At 38.0% G+C, this 22,837-nt stretch overlaps 1 protein-coding gene across 3 annotated transcripts in view; it reads left to right on the forward strand.

Annotated features, from left to right (window-relative positions):
- negr1 (neuronal growth regulator 1) overlaps positions 1-22,837 on the forward strand; it is a 116,548-nt gene that overhangs the window by 37,682 nt on the left and 56,029 nt on the right. For all 3 annotated transcript variants that reach the window (XM_057337292.1, XM_057337293.1, XM_057337294.1), the window contains exons 3-4: positions 5,376-5,501; positions 12,912-13,043. In XM_057337292.1, coding sequence (XP_057193275.1) covers positions 5,376-5,501; positions 12,912-13,043 — 258 coding nt within the window. The remainder of the gene's footprint in view (positions 1-5,375; positions 5,502-12,911; positions 13,044-22,837) is intronic.

A 22,837-nucleotide genomic window follows, 5' to 3' on the forward strand; every position in this document is an offset into this window, starting at 1 on the left:
TCTACAGTACATTGCTGTGATTGGCTAATTACTCAATAATTAGTCAATAAAAGTACCTTAAAGGGGTCAAATGACACGGCTAAAACGAATATTATTGTTTGTTTTAGATGTAACGCAATGTGTATACACCATTTAAAGTTTAAAAAACGTTGTATTTTCCACATACCGTGCATGTTTGTATCTCCTCTTTGCCCCGCCTCTCTGAAACACGCTGATTTTTTACAAAGCTCATCGCTCTAAAAAGCGAGGTGTGCTATGATTGGCCAGTTCACCAGTGCGTAGTGATTGGTCAAATACTGCAAGCATTTCACGGAAATGTAACGCCTCTTACCATATTTGGAACATCGGGTTCCAGAGCAATTGTACTGACAGGTACGCCCACCTTACTTGCGTATACATTTGGGCGGTCTTAGTCAAATCATGTTACGAAGTTACGTAGATTCGCCGGGTGTGGTTACACGAGGCGTTTCAGGCAAGTCTGGTTGAGCATTCGCTTTTAGATAGAATGCATCTTTTGTTCCCACACTTTCATTTGTGCAATTTTACGTGTCTAATACATGCATGGGTAACTTATAACACACCAAAAACACAGAAAAACACGTACTTCCGCCATATGACCCCTTTAAAGGGAAGTTCATAGACATATATAATACCTAGACGCGCCATTGTCCGCTGGATCGTACGTTAACGCCGCCGCCATATTGGTCAGGCAAAAGCAGACTATAAACACATACAAGTGAATGGTATAGCTGTGGTTTCATTTCTCAACTAATTCCAATACTTGATTATTTATACGTGGAGTACAGACGTTATGGCTCCAGTTAAAGATGGTTAGACTTGAACAAAATATTTATTGTCATACGGAACTGTTAAAACCCAAGCTTGTCAAGGATTCATTTAGGCTTAATAATTGTGTACACATCGCTAATGTGATGTAATTTAAGGTAGATGAAATGCGCATGATTAGAACACAGCTCGTTCACTTAAAAATCTTGGGGAAACCTGGTTATATATTAATCTTGGGTAAATATTTCATACTATTTATAATGGTTTATAAAAGACCATCTATTCTTTTTGAAATTGTATAAAATGATGACAGAAAAAGCCATTTCCCCAATTAAAAATCTTTATTTTTTTAGATAATATGTAAATTACATAATTTTTCCTTGGGTGTTTTGTTCAATGATTTAAATAAAACTCAGAAACAATCTCAACATGATGTGTTTTATTCTCGACTAACTTCCATGTGAGGTTATTTTATTCTGTTGCTTGTCCTGCATATATCCCGAACATATCACTGAACATGGTGCCATCTAGTGGATTCTCCTGAATAACAGGTGCAATTAATGTATATTTCACAATTCCTTATGACAACGATTCATTTTAAAATATAACTATATTGAAATTAAGTACCTAGGGACATGATAAATTTGTCCTCTGCGTAAATCGTAAACCATTGAAATGTTTTAAGAAATGTAAACGTGATTGTGCTTTAATGCCGAAAAAGCTCAGCTCTCCCATTCACTTCTATAAGTTTACTGGACTTTTGCCCTACCTAAAATGGCGGCGCTGTTGACCTATCGCAGCAGTGGAGCAGAGTGGCCAATGCCGCGTCTAGGTATGTCTATGGGGAGTTATCTCAATTTGGAATCGGAATCGAAAGGCTAGGAATCGGATCGGAATCGAAAGAAAAGGAATCGGATACTTGAGATTAAAATTCCTGTGTGCATATTTTCAGAAAAGTACATGCGTTGCATGATCTGCTGATATCTCAATAAAAGCCCTTATGAAAATTATCGATATTTTTTACTATAGTAAGCATAGTTTAGCTATAGAATTTGCATTAAAGCACAGGAATCACAAATTAACCGTAGTTGCATTATAGTAACTGCAGTTTAACCATGATGTAGTTCAACTATGATAATACAAATTGTAATAAATCAGAAAAGGTGTGTTTCTATGTGTAAATATACACAAAGTGGTGCTCATAATTATATAAATATATTTTGCAAACGAGTCAATAAGCAGGCTAAATGACCATACAGGTTGATATCTAAATGTTTTACTTCAACTGTGGAATCGAAACTGGGAATCGATAAGAATCGAAATCGATAAGCAGAATCAGAATTGGAATCGGAATCGATAAAATTGAAACGATTCCCAACCCTACACTTAGTGCAGAGCCCCTCCCCCAGAGAACTGTCAGTCTTTAACGGTTAATGATTGGCTCTTTTTACTAAAAAAGTTTAAAAGTGCTAAAAGACTAAAGTGCCTGTATTGAGCTTTGAATATTTTCCCAATTCATAGTAATAGCATGTAGCATCTGATTAGTATCAATAATCTTTGCCGATAGTGCCTGCCTATCAGCTAGCGTATCCAAAAAATGTACGTATTGTAGTTTTTCTAACCCTTTTGTGAGTTCACTAATTAAAGACCCCTTGTGGTGAAAATCAAGTTTTTAATGTTTTTATATGTTTTATGTTTTTAATATGCTTTAAGACAAACCATGTGCTAATGTATATATGTATATCATTTAAAACATTGCTGAGTATTTTCTCCATAAAACTGAAATTTCCCATTAAAAATGTCGTTGTGATGTCATAAACCTGTAACCAATCACATCAACTCATTTGACACGGTTGATCAGCAGTTCCAGCCATAGATATGCAAGGATGCCACATAGATTAGGCTCTGAAACGATCAGCTGTCAGTTTCATTCATGTCAGCTGGGGCATATTCATGTATCTGTGTATAGTTAATGAAGCTGGGGTGTAGAGTTACATTCAAGCTATTTTAAGGCAGGAAAAAATATTCACAGAACAAAATGTTCAAATATGCAGTTTTGATGGTCACTGATTAGTTGTAATAAGTAAAATGATCAACCACTTTAAATACTTTTTAATAAAAATAAATAAATAGTATTAGTTACATGTTGGTGCTGAAAAGGTTAACAATGATCTTCTACCATTAACATGGGAACTGACAGGATATGGTGTTTTTTATTCAACGTAACTATGTAACTCACTCTTGTCTGTTTATGGTGGCATGTTCTGTGGAATGCTGAGGCGTATTGGCCCTCTCAGCTTTTCATGTGAGTACTTGAAAACACACGCTTTCATTCCTGATGATACACTCCACATTCACAGGTGGTACGCAAAACAAAAACAGCAATGAAAGTCAAAGTGTGAGATATTCCTTCAATTCAACTCTCAACACAATTCCACTAGAATTGCATTTGAACACTAAAGGCATATCTAAAAACGCAATATTAAAAGTCAAATCAAAAGGTGCATATTCACAGAAAAAGTTGTAGAACGTATGAAAATATGATGATACGTTTACATCAGTTCTGTCTTCCTAAAACATATTTAGCTCAAAGACTCCAGATCTCATTTTATGAGCCGGTACCTGACTCTTCAACATTGACTAATGGGGTCTTGATCCTGCTGGAGGCAGATATGATCACTATGCGAATGCAACATTTTCCATTTGTACTATCAGTGATTGGGGACGGTTAACAATGAGAGAAGGTTCGAGTAAACCTGCAGTGGAGACTGTGTGTCTGAAGAGAGCTTTCAAACAAGGTCCACGGTGGAACATCAGAATCTCAATTGAACCGTTTACCCACAGAGATCTCTGGAAGCGTGATAAGCAAGAACTAAACTTAACATCAGGCTGAGTAGGGGTGAATGATGCTGATGTTTGCGTACAAAGCGTTTAGTGGTGGAATGCGGAAAGAATAATGTATGGTGTCTGTTTGGTTAGAAAGAAACTTCAAGTCTTTAAAAACATAAAAGAATTACTCTGGTATGTTAAAATATATTATGCTTTAAAAGAACTATCTTTCCTAATCTGCTACTTAAACTGGTTGTTAGGACATACTGAAGGGCCCAAGTTTGTGGGGCTTTAGTTATATATCATCACTGAACCATGATTTGCTACGTGCTTGTTGGTGGCAGGTGGTATTAGGGGGAGGGACATTTATCATTCTAGAGAGGATTAGATTGGACAAAAATGTGTGTAGTGCAGGATGAGTGATCAATCTTTTTGGTCTTTTTTGGAAAGATTGTCAATTTTAACTGCTAAGTGTGTTTTTGTCTATTACATATACATACAGGGCAGGCCTCACAGCTAACAAACATGCGCTTACACAACTCCCACACTATTTCTTCATGGGGCTTTTGCATTTTTCTCTAATTGACTTTTTCTTAGGCGAGCATTGTTTGTTCTATAATATCCGTCATTTATGATTATATATCGTAGCTAGTTATGCATGCATGCTGCGGGTATAGTGTGTCAGGATAACCAAGGATATTAATTAGAAGTTGCAACAAAAGAGAAGATAATTACAACTGAGTTTATTGTCTGGGAAGAAAATCATTCTTCTGAATGTTTGCATCTCTGCCAACAAATGCATAGTTTTGTATAATGAGAATGAAGTAAAAAATCAAAGCTGGTCTAGTTAAATGCAATTCACTTCAAACAGATTGGCACCGAATCAGTGCCGGACCTCAAAAATGAACAAAGGGAATGGCTGATTTTGCAGTCTCCTGGTAATTTATAGCCTTTTCAAGCAGTAGAGCAAAATCAAGAGGTCAGACATTTATTCTTACAGCCACAAATGATTGAAATCGAGGTTTGAAGAGAGACCCGAAGGTCGCGTGTGACGACAGGTGAGCAAAGATTTGCAGGAAGATTTTTTTGTTGTTGTTTGTAGTGACAAAAATACAAAGATATTAAATGTCACGCAACAATGGGTACATGCAACTGTACCAGAATGCATCAGAATCTTAAATGACAGAGACCTCAGTTAAACTGAGATAAAAAAAAGCTTAATGGTGCTATAGAGCAAGTTTATTTTTCATTAATGATGTATTGTAGAGATGAATGTTTATCGTTATTCGTTGGCTCATGAATATCACACAAAACTTTTGACAGGAAGATTCTCTGAGGCCCCGTTGTCAATAATTGTCAAAAACATGTTGAACTGGAAATTCAGAATGTGCCCATAGGCCCGTTTAGTAAATTGAGCATGGTCTAATTTACTCAATTCCAATTTACTCATATCTTGCTTTCAGCTAACATTAAGGAAGGTTAACAATGGCTGGTTGTCATAAAACTTGGTGGACCCATGAAAGGGCTAAGCCTGAAAAAGCCTGCAGTTTGGTCGAAATGTGGTGCTATAATAGTAACTAACATCCAATACATTTACCTACATTGCATAAAATGTTTTTAAAATGGCATTTGAACCCAGAAGACTGCAGCTTATAGCTACAGCTAAGTTGTTTGAACAATTTTAATCCAGGAATTTGGCATACAGTAGAACGCATGAGATTTACAGCTTTGTGTGTCTGAGTCTTTGTTTTGTTTTTTAGTTCCTCCCAAAATCTATGACATTTCATCGGACGTCACGGTAAACGAAGGCAGCAACGTTTCGCTTATCTGCTCAGCCAGTGGGAAACCAGAGCCAAAAATCTCTTGGAGACACATCACCCCATCAGGTGAGTTCCTATAGATACATTACAGTACATGTAAAGCATAAGGAAGCGTTACTATTTTTAGTTTTTTTACTGTATTTACTTTTACTGTTTTATCCCCATCTATGCATACTGTAACTGATGATTCAGATTTTGCAGTATTAACTAATAAATGCAGTGTGAATGTGTGTCCATGTTTTGTGTAAAAATAATATAATAATGTTATAATAAATTGTCTATATGAAAAGGCTTTTAATCACTTATCACTTTAATTTGTTGTTTTTCTAAAAACCGACTTGTCATTTTACCATTTCTATTACGTTGACTCCGCTGCAGAGAGTGTAAACAACATGTGAGGACGCATCAAGCTCATTCTTACCTTTCAGTTTATATTCAGCTGTTAAAGCTAAATTTTCGGCACCTTTTCAAATCGGATTGAAAACTGGGTGCACAGCAATATTTTTGAGTGCTTGTGAATTTTTATTGAAGCCAGCTGCACTTATCTTTAGGCTGCCATATTTATTTCATTCTCTAGTGTATTTCTACAGTGTAATTGCTTTTAGAGATTCTGATCAAACAGCTCTGGTGAGTCATAAAACCACTACCAAATTCTTAAGACTCCTCAAATTATAGATACTCTCAGACAACCATCCTACATTTGGCGAACTTTCACTTTGTTTTGGACATCAGATTCAGTCTGGCCCAGAAGTGACTTAAACTCTATTCTTCTCCAGGCTAATTAACTTCTGTGTGGGCAGAGTACTTACAGACTATGAGCGAGTGCCGATGGAAAAATGGAAACATTTACTTGTGCCGCTCCAGGCACTGATGTACAGTTTTCAAGACTATGGAGAAATAAGTGTACAATATTTAAGTAGTCTCACCGATATTGTCAACTAAATAAAGGCCTCGCGAAAAAACTTGCTGACAGAACAGCGGTTTATTTGCCAGAATAAAATGAAACCCAAAGGGTGGTTGTATGAGGCTATAAAATTACCTGTCGAACAGCTTACAGGCGCTTGAGCCAACCGGATATGAAACTCAGGCTTCGGACATTGTTCTCAGTTGTGCTTTTTCTTTGGGCTAGTGAACATTTTACTAGGGGTCAGTTTTAGAAAATAAATTCCCGTAAAACACTGTTCACACCTAATTTGTCTACTAATTTATTCATGAGGGAGAAGTTGACCTGTCATAAACAAATGTCATTTTCATCACATCTTTAATTACCATTTATTTTGTGGTGCAAATGCCATTTTTGGAATAAAATATCTGGCTGTATCACTAATTCATACTTAGTTATAGTTAGAATATTATGGATCCTAAACACAATTTAATGTGCTGAAATAGTGGGATTATAACACCTAGTCCTATTAAGCGAATCTTTACAGTACAGGCAAATGAAATATTTTCTACATTTCTCTTCCATCTTCAGTTTTTTTTCTTTAAACATGGGATGTGGTCATATTTTAGCTCAAGCATATTGTTGATGTCCTTCAAAAACCTTGTATGTCCAGATTCACTGGTTTTCAGGAAATGGAAAAACACTGACTTAAATGTTTTTTAAAAGTCGACAAGCACTTTTTTATACTTTTTATTGGTTAGATATTTGCAAAACCCAGTGACAAATATAAAGGGTGACTAATAATAATGATATATGGCAAAATATAAAAATCACAAAAAATGATATACAAGGTTTCAAAAGGACAGCAGCGATATTTTAGCTCAAACTGACACTGTTGCCCCTTTTTGTAAACAACTTTTGAAAAATAACTAGTGTACTGAGTTAGGGTGAATATTACTGATCATGTTTTTAGAAATATATTGTTTAAAAATGTTTATATGATCTATAGCCTAGGGCTGTCACAATATAAATACAATCCTCTCTACATGTTATCAGCCATTGTTATAGCAATATTTTTAGCATACTTATTGTATTTAATACATGCATAAAGAAAGTCAGTCAACTTTATATTTATTTAATTTATTTATTTACAGGTGTTTATAATGTGTATAAAGTGTATGGTGAGGTTAAGGGTAGTAGAGAGGTCTTATTGTCATCTATTTAATAATTTTAATACAAATAATCATTTACACTAATTAATATTGTATAATGTATATTGTACAACATACTTGTTTACCTTGCTGTGTCGAAATGGAATGAAGTTGAATTTATATGAGCTCGTCAATATCAATCTAATTGAGGTGGCCAAACAAATGAAAGAAGGCAAGATTTGCTACAGACAGAAGCCGAGGTTAAGGTCCACTTTAACTGTGAAAGATCCAGCAAGATGAAAGTAGCTAAATATTTAATGTTTGATAACTGTTTTATCATAGAAATGTTAGGACCATTCAAATGTTGCGTGTAAAAACACGTGCAAACGCTGGCTGCGTCGCGTTTTCCTTCTTTCTATTTTTTGTTCATATTTTAGGGGCTTTTTGCCTTTGTTTGATAGGACAGTGAAGAAAAGACAGGAAAGCTTTGGTTAGAGACCGGGGAGTGGGACCGGCAAAATACGCTTGAGACAGGAATCAAACTCGGATCCTGCTGCAAGTGCACTGGCACTATATTTCAGCACACTAACCACAGGGCTATTGGCGCCAACATTTTCCCCCTCTTTCTGGCGCTTGGGAGTTTGCGCTCCCTTGGGGTCTGCCGTTACTATTTAAACGTGATTGACGTGCAATAACATATAAATAACAAACCTGAGTAAACAACTGATGTCCAGTAATGCGAAACGCGGTCGCGAACAGACGGAGGTGCCCCGTTAAAAGTTTTTGCATATGGGCCTGGACCTGACTTGCTACGCCACTGTATTCAAACACATACTGTATGTGGAGGTCTCTGGGCTAAGCCCCGGATATCCAATTACCTAAGAACCACCCCTGTCTGTGATCACAGTAGCTACAATAACTTCAGTGATTTCCAGTAGATATTGAATCACCCCGCTGGGGGCTAAACCTACAATCCGAGAGGCCGGGCTACACTGCAGGTTTAATTGGTGGGTACCGTCATCATTGGAGAAATATTCTCAATAAAGTTGACATCCTACTGTATGTTTTTCTGTATGTCATGAAAGACCTTTGACTTCAGTGTGCTTCTAATTACAGCTTAGCATATATGTAGCCTTTTCATCCATTTAAACCTATGAAGGTAATTACTCTCAAAGACTTTTCAAACACATTATGGTTTTAAGACCTTTAAAGACCTTTTACTTTTAAATAAGATGGAAACCTGTTTATCGCTTTAAAAGCATTTCAACATTTGAGCAATATTTGAATGGCAATATGGTGCATATACTGTATTTTTTAAAATATTTTATTTACATATATAAAGTTGTCTGCATTATTTTGCTAAATGCTAGCTTCCTCATCTATAACCTTTAAATTGCACTTTCTGTTGTTATACTTCTCATGCCGGGGGGAAATTGCTAGGCAATTTTAAATGCTGGGCCGTAATGTATATTGTGGGATTTATTGAGGGTGTAGGCAGCCTCACGCTCGCTGTATAGTCAGGCCCAGCATGCTTGATCCCAACATGCTTTCATAAGCTTTTTCCATTGTGATTTAAGGCCTCGGGATATATAGAACTCTGACCTTTCGAACGGCTGACAAGCACACTTCAGATTTGATTTTTTTCACATATGATAACGCTACACTGAAGCGCTCATTTGTCCTTTGTGAATGCTTTGTTCGAGTCTCTACCTCCCAAAATTCTGTTTTATTGTTTCCTGAACAATAGCTTCTATGCTTCACACAGACAGTCTGTGCCAAATGGTTTCAATTCAGTGACCAGCTTTTTTAAAAGTGCTTGGACGGATATTTCAGCAATTGTTTTGTGGCACTTTGGGACAATAAGGAGGCTATCAGGGTTAAGGTGAGATACCGGGAATGGGAAAATGTAGTCTTGGTCAGGTATGTGTGTTTGGTGTGCATGTGTGTGTGTGATTGAATGATGGTTGATGGTTCATTGCTGACAACTCAAGTAATGCCTGGGGGAAGCCTCGCATAATGCAACACTTGGACTGCCGCAGTATTGTCTCCCGGTTTAGCGGCGAGATGTTCTGAGAACTCACCCCATAATGTATTCTTCACCAGCGCTCATCATATCAGCTGCGAGCAGACCTGAAGGAAATGTACTTTGTGCTCTCCGCACAATGTAGGAAAGTGCTTACTGTGGCTGCACTTAACACGGAGCCAATGTGGAATCGTAGATTAACCTCGCTATGATTTGCCTAATTTGCTTGAGTGACATTTCCCAGAGGCCACGACGCGTCTCACTTGAGCTTTTCAAATAACTCCCAACATGCGCACCTTCATATAATTTAGGAAGCAGTTAAGATTATGGAACGATAAGGAGCGAGTTTACATTTGAATACGCTTTTGGTGCGTAATCGCTGTCCCTGAAGCCTCATTTCACTTTACTGTGTTTCTTTTTAACGTGTTGGCTGGTAGCTAAAACGTGGTTTTGGTTGGCATAAAGAGATTTAACAAAGATTTCCATTCTTTGTTAAATGTCACTAAAACATGGCAATTTCCTCTTTTGGTTAAATGAGTTGGAAAAGTTATGGTTCACTAGAGGGTCTCTGTTAGGGAAAAAGAAAATAAATCACAGAGCTAAGGGAGTTATGGAGGAAGTTAATCACTGATAAAGATCCCTCTGGTTCGTAGTTGGAGAAAGAAATATGGCAGGTTGTAGCTAATGTTTATTAATGTGATAATTGCCATTGAGCCCTTAAAACGTATTTTTAACTGTAGTACTTTGCCCGTGAAAGTATTTGGACATTTAAGCCACAGTAAAAATGCATGTATTTTGTTGCATCAAATTGCAAAAAATGCTAACAAATGCTGTAGACCGTTTCTTAGACATAACTTCGAGATCTTTTATTAGCTGTTTTTGCAATTAATTCCAACCAACTGCTCTCAAGGCTTTTAGTAGGTAGATAATGTCAGTTCTCTTTAAGTTCACACTGGTAGCAAAGTAATTTAAAGGGACAGGTTATTCATAAGTGAAAATTCATCATCCTTTATTCTCCTCATGCTGCTCCAAATCCGACTTTATATCTACATTAACAGAAAAAATGATCTGTCAGTGGGAGAACAGGGTCCTCGATAGTATTTTTGAGATAAAAAAAATCATCTTAAAGGGACAGTTCACCCAAAAATTTAAATTCTGTCATCATTTACTCACCTTCGAGTTGTTCCACGTCTGTATAAATTTCTTTGTTCTGATAAACAGAGCGAAAGATATTTTGAAGAATGCTTAAAACCAAACAGTCCTTACACCCCATTGACTACCATAGTAGGAAAAATTACTTTATTATTTGTTTGTTCTGTTGAACACAAAAGAAGATATTTTGAAGAATGTAGGACAGTTGCGGGGCACTTTTTGCAATTTTTCCTACTGTGGTAGTCAGTGGGGTCCAAGAGCTGTTTGGAAGCATTCATCCAAAGATCCTTCTCTGTGTTCAACCAAACAACTAGAGAGTGAGTAATTCACGACAATTTTCATTTTTGGGTGAACTATCCCTTTAATAAATTTTCATTTTTGGGTGAACTATCCCTTTAATATTTTTTTTTATAATTGAAAACTTTGAAATGTATACGCGTATGGTAATTTTCCATTTTTTAATATCATGCAAGTTTTGATGTTGAAAGAAACATGTCCATTTCTTTAGCCTTGCTATGGGTTAACTGTCTCATATCATAATATTTACTTGCTTTCCTCTGATGTCCTGCTTCCCTTTTCATTCTTGTACGGCCCAGTGTTGGTGGTTTGCATGAATACATTTTATACAATTTATCCTATTTTACAGTCATTGCTTTATTCATTTGTAAAGCACTGGATACAAAATAGCACCTTGTCAGCTCAAATAAACATCTAGGTTAGGTCCTTGATAACCCCAAAGCAAACTATTTTGTTCAATTGTTGAATTTGTTACCTACTATAAAGATGTAATTGTTTCATGCAACACACAAATATGTATGCAAATGACATAGGGATATAAGAATTCGGACTTGGAGCGCTTGTTTTTCTGTCTAGTTTCTTTGTTTCTTTTTAGCTTTTGCAGCTCTTTAAAGTATGTACTGTATACTGTATGTATAATTCTTTTTAGTCTATATACTGTAGACCCAAAGGTATGTATAGAGACCACTAATTTACAGGTTATATACAGACCAGTGAATTTACTGTAGATTCCTAGAATGCCTTTAAGGGATAGTTCACCCAAAAAAAAAAAAAATCTGTCATCATTTACTCACATTCGAGTTGTTCCAAATCTGTATACATTTCTTTGTTCTTGTGAACACAGAGAACGATATTTGGAAGAATGCTTATAACCAAACAGTTCTTGGACCCCATTGACTACCATAGTAGGAAAAATGACTATAAGAGTTCTGGGGCACTTTTGACTACCATTGTAGTCTAAACTTTCCTGTAGCTCAGTGGTTAGAGCATGGCGCTAGCAACGTCAAATTCATGGGTTCGATCCCAGGGATTGCACATACTTAGATATAAATGTATAGTATAATGCAATGTAAGTCGCTTTGGACAAAAGCATCTGCCAAATGCGTAAATGTAAATATACAGTAAATGTATAACTATCCTTTTAAAGCATTGGGTCGAACCACAACAGGGACTTACACTGATTCACTGATGGAAGTATTAGTTTGAGTGGCTTAAAAATGATAAATAAAAACAATTATTAATATATATTATAAAGGAATCATTGTGTTAAATTAAGTTAGAAGTATTGCCAAAAATAGCTATTTATTACAGTATAGATGTGTCTGTGCCAAAGAGAATGTCTGAAAATCTGAACTCCAAGTCAGCAGAAAAAAATCATGTTGTTCTTCCCTGCACAACCAGCCTTTTGGCCACCCAGAACCTCTCCATCCTCTTTTTCCTTGCTCTCCTGACTTTTTGCATCCTGTGGGGTTTCTGCTGAGTCAGAGGCTCTTTATTCTTATGTCAGCGCAGGATTTACCTCTCTGTGCCATGAGACAGATTTATCTTCCTGTAAAAAGTGTGATATAAATAGATTTAACTGAAGAATATTACAATAAGGATGAATCCTGGTCTGGAAAACCCAGGGAAGTTTTTAGTGTAATGGAAGTGTGGCAGCTTCATGCTGTGTTATATTGCTTCTCATTACTCAAGTACCTCAAGTCATATTTGTTATATCGGCACCGTCCCGATTTCCTCGCGCTATTTGACGGCAATAATATTCCACTCGGTTTGAATAAGCTCACAGGGGATATGCTTCCCACTGGATGTCAACAAAGCAATTACATGCCTTAATAACCTTTTTTTTTGTTTTTGAGGCATTTGTTTCTAGAGGCACAATTAGCGTTCATACTTTGAAGCATTTTGTCATTAATTAGTAAATGGTTGTGGGAAAAAATCTAAGATTTGTATGTTTTTTGTTACGTTCACAGCCAGGAAGTATGAAAGTGGAGAGTATTTAAATATCACAAACATCACTCGGGATCAAGCAGGAGACTATGAGTGCGGTGCCGAAAACGACATTTCTTCTCCCGACACGAAGACCGTGAAAGTCACAGTCAACTGTGAGTACCATATTCTTACACATTTATTTCTATTTGTTCAGTGTCGGATGCCATGGCATAGCATGCACATGTTCAATAAGTCTATTTTCTCTCCCTCACTGGAGAGAGTGTGCTGTCTTGCAAAGTAGTCCGCTGTCTGAACATGTGGCTGTATGTGTGATATTGCTTTTAAACAACAGTAATATAAACAAGAAGTTAGGAACTTCTATTTTTGACACAGTATGATTAGGTACAGTATTATGCCAGGCAGAGTAATACATTAAATGCAGAATGGTCCCAGTGCTATTCTACTAAATACTGGCACGCCATGGAACATGGATTGTTCAATGAGATTGGAGGAAGTGTTGATTTACACCGTGTCTACACCAGATGCGACCGGCACGATGAGACACGACACACGGCTTGTTCTAATGGGATTGTTTAAAATTACATTGGGCTCTAATGCGTTTTATTGTGTTATAATCAACATTTCGTTTGCACTTTATTTTACAGTATGTGCACTGTAAACAAAATACCAAAGATAATAGATATTAACAAGATATTAAAGGCGGGGTGTTCGATTTCCGAATTACGCTTGTTTAGACAAAGTCGGGCCGACTACCAAAACAACCTTGTAGCCAATCAGCAGTAAGGTGTACAGTGCACAAGACGAACATTAGTAGAGCCGAGCGCTGACGAAAGATGGGGTTAGGGGTGTGTCTGTTTTGGTGATTTGAACATCAACAAGAGAAATCGGACACCCCGCCTTTAACGCTATTGCCATTACTACGAATGGGGAAGGAGTTCCTATCGGTGCGTTCCAAACGGGATATATCCCCCTCTGAAGGGCACTTCGGAGTGAAAACAATCATGGCCGCCATATTGAAGGGTCGTTCCAAACCGAAGCGCTCATAACTGGCCACTTCAAAGGGCCTTTCAGATTGAAGGATTTAGAAGGCTACAACTGATGGACACTTCGTGCCCACATGATTCTTCGCCCAGATTCTTTGCGTGGCGACGGCGCCTCCTAATGGGCACGGGATGATGATGCAGAAGGGCACTTCAAGAAACAGTTGTTTGGTCGCATACACCCTTCAACCCTTCGAAGCTCTCACTCCGGAGGGTAAACCCTTCGAAGGGCTTAGGGCATAGGGATGAGCCCTTGGAATGGAATGTAGGAAGTGAATGCAACGCTCAATATGGCCACGGTAGCAAAGGAAGTCCCACCTTTCAGTACAAAGAGCCAATTATCAATTGATAAAGATTGACGATTATCTGGGGCAGGGCTCTACACAGAATCTCGTGCGGCACTTGCCAACCAGGGTGCGCAGTAGCTGAAGCGTTTTTTTTAGCACAATAGTAAACAAAAGTTATGGTACAGCTGATGTCAGGTTTAATTGTTGGTTGGGATTATGCTATTTAATTGTGATTTTTTGACAGAAATGTTTGAAATATCTGTCGTCCCCCATTCAAGTTGATAGGACTGTGGTCTTGCTATGACTGAAATAGTGTTGCAAACAGGGCTATGACCTCCGTACATGCCATTCTATACATGTAAAGAAGGGCTGTAGAATAAAGTGCTACCTCGTCCAAGCTTGTAAGTACTGTATTCTTGAATTGTCCCATGAACTAACATGTGACACTGCCATGAAATTTGTTCAAAACCGTGTGCTCAAGGAAGCAGGAGCAACCTTTGCCACAGTCTTTCTTTTGTATCTCCAAGACAGCGCCGGGTTGAAATGAGAAAAGGATTCATGGTACTGGAGTTTCTTAATATTTAACGAGAGAATTCCCTTTTTTGTCTGGAATGGAATGATTAATTTTCAGTGGGGAATGGTCTCAGTGTTATATGGAGTCTTCTATTATGCAGGTAATGACTCTCTCAAAGTGTGAAAAGACAGTAATGAGCACTCCAAGCATTAATGAATTATACTGACTTTACCCATCATGCTCTTGGTAAGGATCTGCCCCCCCCCACCAAATACAGTGAAAGAACACTTGACAATTTCTCTTCCTTTTGTTTTATCTTATAAGTCGTTTTGTCTCGTCTGCGGTCACCGGGATCATTAATCTCGTTGTCTGCGTATATACCATATGCTGAATCACACCACAGCGGGAGCACATAAATCAGATACCCTACTCGCAAGCTGGAATAAATGTGGCGTTCAGACCATCAAACGCCGTCTCCCTTTACTATCGCGCAAACACAGACTAATGGGCAGATAACCACTTGGAAATGTCAAGATTTCAGTGGGGCTGGTTCCATGACAGGGATGAAGTCATAAGTCATATCACATCTCCTCCCCGTCGATTGTATTGACACTCTCTAATGAGGACTGAAGCTGGGAAGATAGAGGAACAGTCCAGTGCTGAGTCTGCTGTTCAAAGAGCAATTTATTTATTTCACGGGCACTGTTTTTACACTATTGTGCAAATCAGTCCCACAACATTACCTGCCATTAGTTTTTAAAATAGCAACATTTCCAGTTTAAGATGAAGCACTCAAATGCTTTTATCCACCATTTTCATTTTATTGATTATTGACAGTAAATTGATTATATTATCACTTATTGACATTATTAACAAAACCACCTTTACCTAAGACGATAACTTAAAGGAGTCATATGGCGCGAATACGTGGTTTTCTGTGTCTTTGGTGTGTTATAAGTTACCCATGCATGTATTAGACACGTAAAATTGCAAAAATGAAAGAGTCGGAACAAAAGATGCATTCTATCTAAAAGCGAATGCTCACCCAGACCTGCCTGAAACGCCTCGTGTAACCACACCCCCACAAATCTACATCAGTTCGTGGTATGATTTGACTAAGACCGCCCAAATGTATACGCAAGTAAGGTGGGCGTACCTGTCAGCACAATTGCTTTGGAACCTGATGTTCCAAATATGGTAAGAGGCGTTACATTACCGTCACACGCTTGCAGTGTTCGACCAATCACTACGCACTACTTTACTGGCCAATCATAGCACACCTCGCTTTTCAGAGCCATGAGCTTTGTAAAAATCTGCACGTATCAGAGAGGCGGGGCAAAGAGGAGAAACAAACATGCACGGTATGTGGAAACTACAGCGTCTTTGAACCTTAAACCGTGTATAAACATTTCATTACATCTAAAACAAACGATGATATTTGTTTTAGCCGTGTCATATGACCCCTTTAAAGCTACTTTCTTCCTTTATTTGTTGTGAACAACTCGTATAAGAGAACACAGTTCCTTTAATATCAGTGAGTGTTTTTGGGCCCATCCTTTGTTGTTTGATGAACATTTTAAACACAGATCTTTATATGCTGCTGCCCCTTTAAGAGCTTACAAGCACTATACTGTAACCACATGCGTTTTGTTTCACTTGAAGAAACGGACTCCCTTTACAAGGATTCTTGTTAATATGAGAATTTTGACGTAATTTTGTGTTTATATGTCCGTTTCAGAGTAAGAAGGCGTGAAAGAGAACTCAGTTTAGGATTTTGTGCTCTGACTCCCTGGACGCGTGCATATCTCAACCAACCCGCGAGACCTGAAGGCTTTTAGTGATTATTCTTCATGAAAGCTGCATTGATACACGTTTGGCTTTTATCAGTAGTGACTCACAAATAAATAGTATTTAATGCGATTTATAACGTTAACATTTTGTATGCTTTTCAGTATTGATAGAGAGCTTTATACAATAGTATAGTGCTTAATGTTTAAACACGTTTCCTGCATTAGCTTCACATCCCAGATTGCACAATCCATCTGTCTTACGTCTATTTGACGTCTGCATTTACATCTGCAAGACATCTGCAATACATAGTTTGCTCATCTGCAATACGTCTCGGAGACGTCTGAACGTCTGTAATACGTCTGCTAAAGATCTGTAGATCTGCTGCGTAAAAACATCTGCTAAACATCTTAGAAAGAGCAGCTTTACATCCATTCTAAATCATAAACATCTTACAGACATCTTCTAGATGTCTATATGACGTCTGACAGCAGACATCTCTGAGACGTATTGCAGATGAGCAAACTATGTATTGTAGATGTCTTGCAGATGTAAATGCAGACGTCAAATAGACGTAAACCAGATGTATGTGTGCTATCAGGGATGCATACAATAAACGCAACACATTTCGTTATCTTTGCTGTTTTGATCCTTAGTCAGGGAAATTCTTGTATTCTGCAGGTGGCAAAACATATTTATTTTAGTTGCAAGATTAAGTTGCACTCGTTTCCTCTGTCAGTCCTTCCGCTTCATCATAGCATGTGCCTCTTAAGCGCCGAGTATACTTGACTCTCCGCATCCGTCTCACGCACAAACGCGTCCGCACAGCTTCTTGAGCATACTCAATCGCGGATAAGCGAGAATAGACGAGTTCGACACATGCACAGTACGTCACCGAGTGGACTCGGCCGATTCAACATGTTTTCGCGCATGCGCTGTTGTACGCGTTTTGTCCGCATGGTCTCAAAAATTGGGCTGCACGCGGATGGGGTGTGCGGACGACAGCGTACCCTCCTGATGACGAAAACTACGTCATGCGGGCGGCGCACGGATGGCCGGACTATACTCGCCTTTGTAGGCAGCGATCACATAGAACGCGCTTTTCATGTTTAAAAACGGTGCTCTTTTGGTTGACTCTTTGAAAAGAGCAGCACGCATTGTTTTTTTTATGTTGCCCACCGAAACAGCTGCCCTGTCAGTCAAGGATTGTAGCGCGAGCGCTCTAGTTGCTGTTAACTGTCATATTATCAGAAACTTTAAAAAGGTACAAGCAGAGCTTGCTATGAACTTGCTCTTCTAACCCGCGTCAGCCAGCAATTTTTTCCTTCATCATTGCAGTCTCCGGACATTTCAAGCAACTGTAAAGTTCCGTCACCACGTCGGAAGGACCACATCTCCTTTCATTCGATTGGACAATGGGAAAAAAGGCGCATGACGTCAAGCACTTTTCTGCTCAGAGTTGAGTTTTTTTCAAGTTCAGGCGCTCAAGAGCGCCCCAGCAAAAACACGAGGCACAGCAGGCGCCAAAAACGTGACGCGCCCGGCGCACTTAAGCAGTGTGTAAAACACTCCCTGCCAACTGAAAACAATTTAAAAAAGGCTCGTCTAACAGCAACAAACGCGTTCTGTCTGATCGACACCATTATACATATTGATCAGTTTGCAGTCGCACCGGTGCGACCATTAAGAAAAACTTGTCACACTGACTAAAATAGTCACAAAATGCGACCATTTGGTCTCAGTCTAGAGCCCTGGGGTTATGTTAACCCATGCATTGGGTAAAAAATGGAAGTGCTGGGTTATTTTAGCCCATTGTTGGGTCAAATCGAAATCGGTTAATTCAACCCAAAGGTTGGGTTTGACTTTTTTGACCTTCCATTGGTTTGAAATAACCTAACATTTTTTTGGTCACTACTGTATATGCTGTTTTAAATAAGTTTCTGCTGATGTCTTGACAAATAAAATAAATAAAAATCTCTTTAAGGCTTGTGGCAATAAAAGTCAGTCTTTACATGTATACTATTTCCATATTTTGCAACAGCAAAAATATATGGTGGTTTTATAGTTCTGAATAATTTTAAGTTATTTTGCTTGTACTTTCTTTCACAGTCCTGATATCACTAACCACAACTATGATGGAGGTCACAGAAAGTTTTTTTTTATCATGTGAGGTGCACATGTGGCAGTGCATGATTTACAGTGACAGCTAGCTCTTGTTGCTTGTGAAATACTTACAGCAGAAAAGGGATCAGCCATGCCATAATCCCTGTGTATCAATCACAGCACTTTCACCCACCCAGTAGCGATGGGCTTCCAGCTCTGAAAAATTAGGTAGAATTGAAGTGCCAAGGCTGGAATTAGAGAAGTGTTATCTCACTATCACGTCCCAAAATAAAAGTGCGAAGAGGACTGCTCTGCCAGCGCCCGTTCCCTTGCTCAAAGAAATCCTCGATGGGAAATGTGCAGAGCTAATAGGATTTTATTCAGCCACTCTACAGTAAAAATCTTCTCTGTGGAGCATTGAGTTCCACTGTTTTGACAGTATTCGGCTCATGGCATAATACGCCATACTGTATTACATGATATCACTGTAATACGCTGGACGTAGAACTTGTGGTTCCGTAAAGAGTGTAATTTCACGTTTGCCGATTTGTTTCAAGCGGTACTGTACTATGCACCAAATCTGAACGTGAGATTAAATATTCGTGTGTTGCGTTTCTGTGTGGGCGAGACTATTTATAATGTGACAGTGGTGAGACCTTTCTTTGTGTTGCGAGTTTTATTAGCCTTGCAGATAGTGTGACTTGGCTCTGGCATTTCAAGGGTAATCAGTGTAATTAAATACTCGCTAAAATAATCCGGTTTGAAAATAATTACAGCTTTTAGGTAAATGCTGAACTGACCTTCAGGTTAATTGCAGATTATGACCACTAATTGAAATAAACCAATTCATTAGGTGAAAACTAATGTATTTTAATGCATTTAATGCATGTATTTGTTAGTCTTAACTTTGTTAAAGAGCCAAGGACTTACTTGATTCAGCTGAATGTTACAGCAATATACGTTTGTTGCTGCATGCAGTTAAATATAAGAAAATGGTGAATAACATCTTTGCATTTGAATCAAATGAGACCTGGGTATGTTTACAATAATAAAGAACCCAGAAGACCTATGTGTGACCGGCACCTTGAATCATTTTACTGTTATTGTTGATGCTTGTTCCCTTGCGAGTCTTAAGATAATCTACTGTCAGCATTCTGTGAAGGTCATGTAGATGTTTCAGCTAACTGCAATAGTGTAGAAATATTCTTTAAATGACCTCCAATTTGTAGCCTTCAAATGGAATTTCTATACATTCAGAAATATTGTATTTCCAGTTGTGCTGTGGTTGTGTTTCGCAAGAAATAGTTAAATAGTCTTCATTCATACTCATCCTCATGACATTCGGATTGGAGTAATTGATGGCAAAAATTGTATTTAGAGTTGAACTAAAGCAGTTTCTAAGCTTATAGCTATGGTTCAGTAAAATAAATAAATACATGTTATAATTCTATACTATTAGTAGAAGACCCCTTATATTATATAATATTATTAGAAGACCAATTTGCAAGATGTTAACACTGGTTCAGAAGCACTTACGGTTCCATTTTTTAATTTACTCTTTTAAAATCCTACATATATAATTAAATCTAAGACATTTGTTTAACATTTCGATTTTATTATAAATGTTCTGTTTGTTGTATTCTGTTTAAACGTTTGTACGGTGCTAAAAAACTGAAACATGAAGTGCTTCTGGGCCAGCTGTTTACGTCTAGGGAAGTGGTCTATAATATTATATAAATATGATATAATGTAATATCGTTGCTGACCTTTTGAAACCTCGTATCTCCAAATCTGCAGTTTTTCAGGAAATAGAAAAAAAGAAATATGGAGATACAAGGTTTCAAAAGGACAGCAGCAATATACTATATGAATTCAATTGGTGTACCTTTTTAACAGCAAATAGTGAATATCCACTTAAAAATTAAAAGATACATACTGGATTTATGAGAATGAGCTTTAATTTTGAGTTAACTATTCCTTTAAATCCGGCCACTTGCAAAAATGACCCAATCTGAACGGTTTATTTCACCCATATCAACTAAAACAACCTTCCGCATACAACTCTACTATCTTGCCATGACTTGCTATCGTTTGTTTTACAACAGCATTTGCATTTCAAATTGACTGTGACTGTTCTGATCTGAAAGTAGTTGAAAGTAAATGAAACACTATTTGTCTTTTGTGATGCGACTGTGTGCCCGGCTTCGCCTTATTTTCCTGCTGGAATTCGCACCAGATGTTTGATTTTAAGTTCCACCTTCATACAAGCGCCATTCAAGTGCTGCCACTAAAGACGAGGAAATAAATAAACAAATATGACGGATTAGGTGATGTCATGTCGCTCTGCAGATGTTAGAATGTTTATGCAAAACAATACTGGTGGGGCTTTCGAGCAACATTGTGATGCCTTTATTTCATATGCCAGATTGTCAAGGCATATTTCGAGCTAATGTTTCCCGGAACAACCACTTTGTTCTGCAAATTATGATAAAGATACCTTCCTTAGCTTCCTTGAACACCCCCCCCCCCCCGGTGTTTTTTAAAGGAATTTACAGTCTGAGAGGGGTTTGGTTTTGTTGCGTTATGTAAAATGTTTATTTAAGGTTTGTAGCTGCATGACAGCAATTAGTAATGTATATTCATCCTTTATGGCTTTGTAATCTTGAGCCTGGCAAGTTAATGTACTTATATGTGCTATCAGGGTAAAATTAAGGTCTTTATACAGTATGTTTTTGCAGTGAGACTAAACTGTAATTTTCCATGGCTCATATTATTGTGATTATTCAAAATATTTAAAAAATGCTGTTTACGTGGCCGTTTCCTCTTCGGGTTATTGTCCTAATAGGGCCGGCAGTCGAATATTGCAGTCTGTGCAAACATAGTTGACTGAGGGGTTATAGCACAGCTTAAACTTCAGCTTTAATTTGAGGCTATTCACACAAACTGAACTATTATGCAATTACAGCCCTTTTTCATGCTCTGGTTCCATTTTGAATTGGCTTTTCAGGTGTTTTCTGGCAAACGTGTGCCTTCGCGTTCTTCATCAGAAAGACTTAATTTTAGCCGTTTGCAAGTCCACTGCTGAGGTTTCTCAACACGAGAACCAAAGAATTGTCAGTTTCTATTAATCGTGTTGTCATTAGGCATCAGGACAAACTGATCAGAGACAAAGAGAGTATGTCTAACCCGTTTGAAACGGAAAAGAAAAAGAAGTGCTTGTGATCCAAAGCATACATGGCTATGTGTTATGCCCCAAGGCAGGAGTTGCTAATTTCAGGTCTCTTGACGTTAGCGATGTGACTCCTTCCTAATGTTATGTGAATTGTAATGACGACGAAGGCTGCTAATGCAACCGAGGAGCTTTCGGGGCCAAACAGCAGAATGCTGTTTACCGACCGAGTCGGTGACCCGACCTGAATCCTATTGAGTAAGTCATTCACTCGGTCGATATAATTGATGCATGCTTTTCGCTTGCCGAAGACAATTGATCGTGCCTTTTTTACCTGCCCAAAACAAACAAAATCTGGCTGTGACATCACCAGGGTCCCGTAGGCTACAGATTTCAGGTAGTTTGCATTGAATGCAGAGGATTTGCTACTTCGTTTGGAATAAGATGACCTCATTAAGTTTATCGATTTGTTCAGTTACTTTTTGTCTTCTAAATGGACAGCTTATGTATATTAAGTGCTGTAATTTCTACAAGCTTCAGGGTTATAGATATATATAGCCTCTAATTAAAGCTGACATTTTGCACTTAAATCGATCAGTCATTGTTTCATTTACAAACGGAGTGTCAAAACACCAATTAAATGTCTGTCGGTTATTACAAGCCTCACGGTCGGTTAGTGTGCCGGTTTTTATTTAAACCTGCTTCACATACAGTTTGTAAAATGTCAGTTCCGTATGAATTTGCTGACAATATAATACAATTTCCCCACTCACGTTACATTATAACTACTCTTCCCATTTACAGGGCTTATTATTGGTCATTGAGCTGACGTTATTTGTTTATGATTAGACATGAGTCTGTTATTGGCTTGACATTTTACTCACCATTATATCCGGGCATAGACAGATAGATTTGAGACCCTGAACAAACGCTCAGGGGTTGTACAGCTGGCTTCACCGCAGCCAACCAGGCATATGCTAAACACAAGGGCCGATTTCATAGAACATTGAGATTTACCAGAGGAAAAAATTTCCAGTAGTGACCC

The sequence above is a fragment of the Triplophysa rosa genome, linkage group LG7 (assembly GCF_024868665.1).
Source record: "Triplophysa rosa linkage group LG7, Trosa_1v2, whole genome shotgun sequence".
Classification (NCBI taxonomy): domain Eukaryota; kingdom Metazoa; phylum Chordata; class Actinopteri; order Cypriniformes; family Nemacheilidae; genus Triplophysa; species Triplophysa rosa.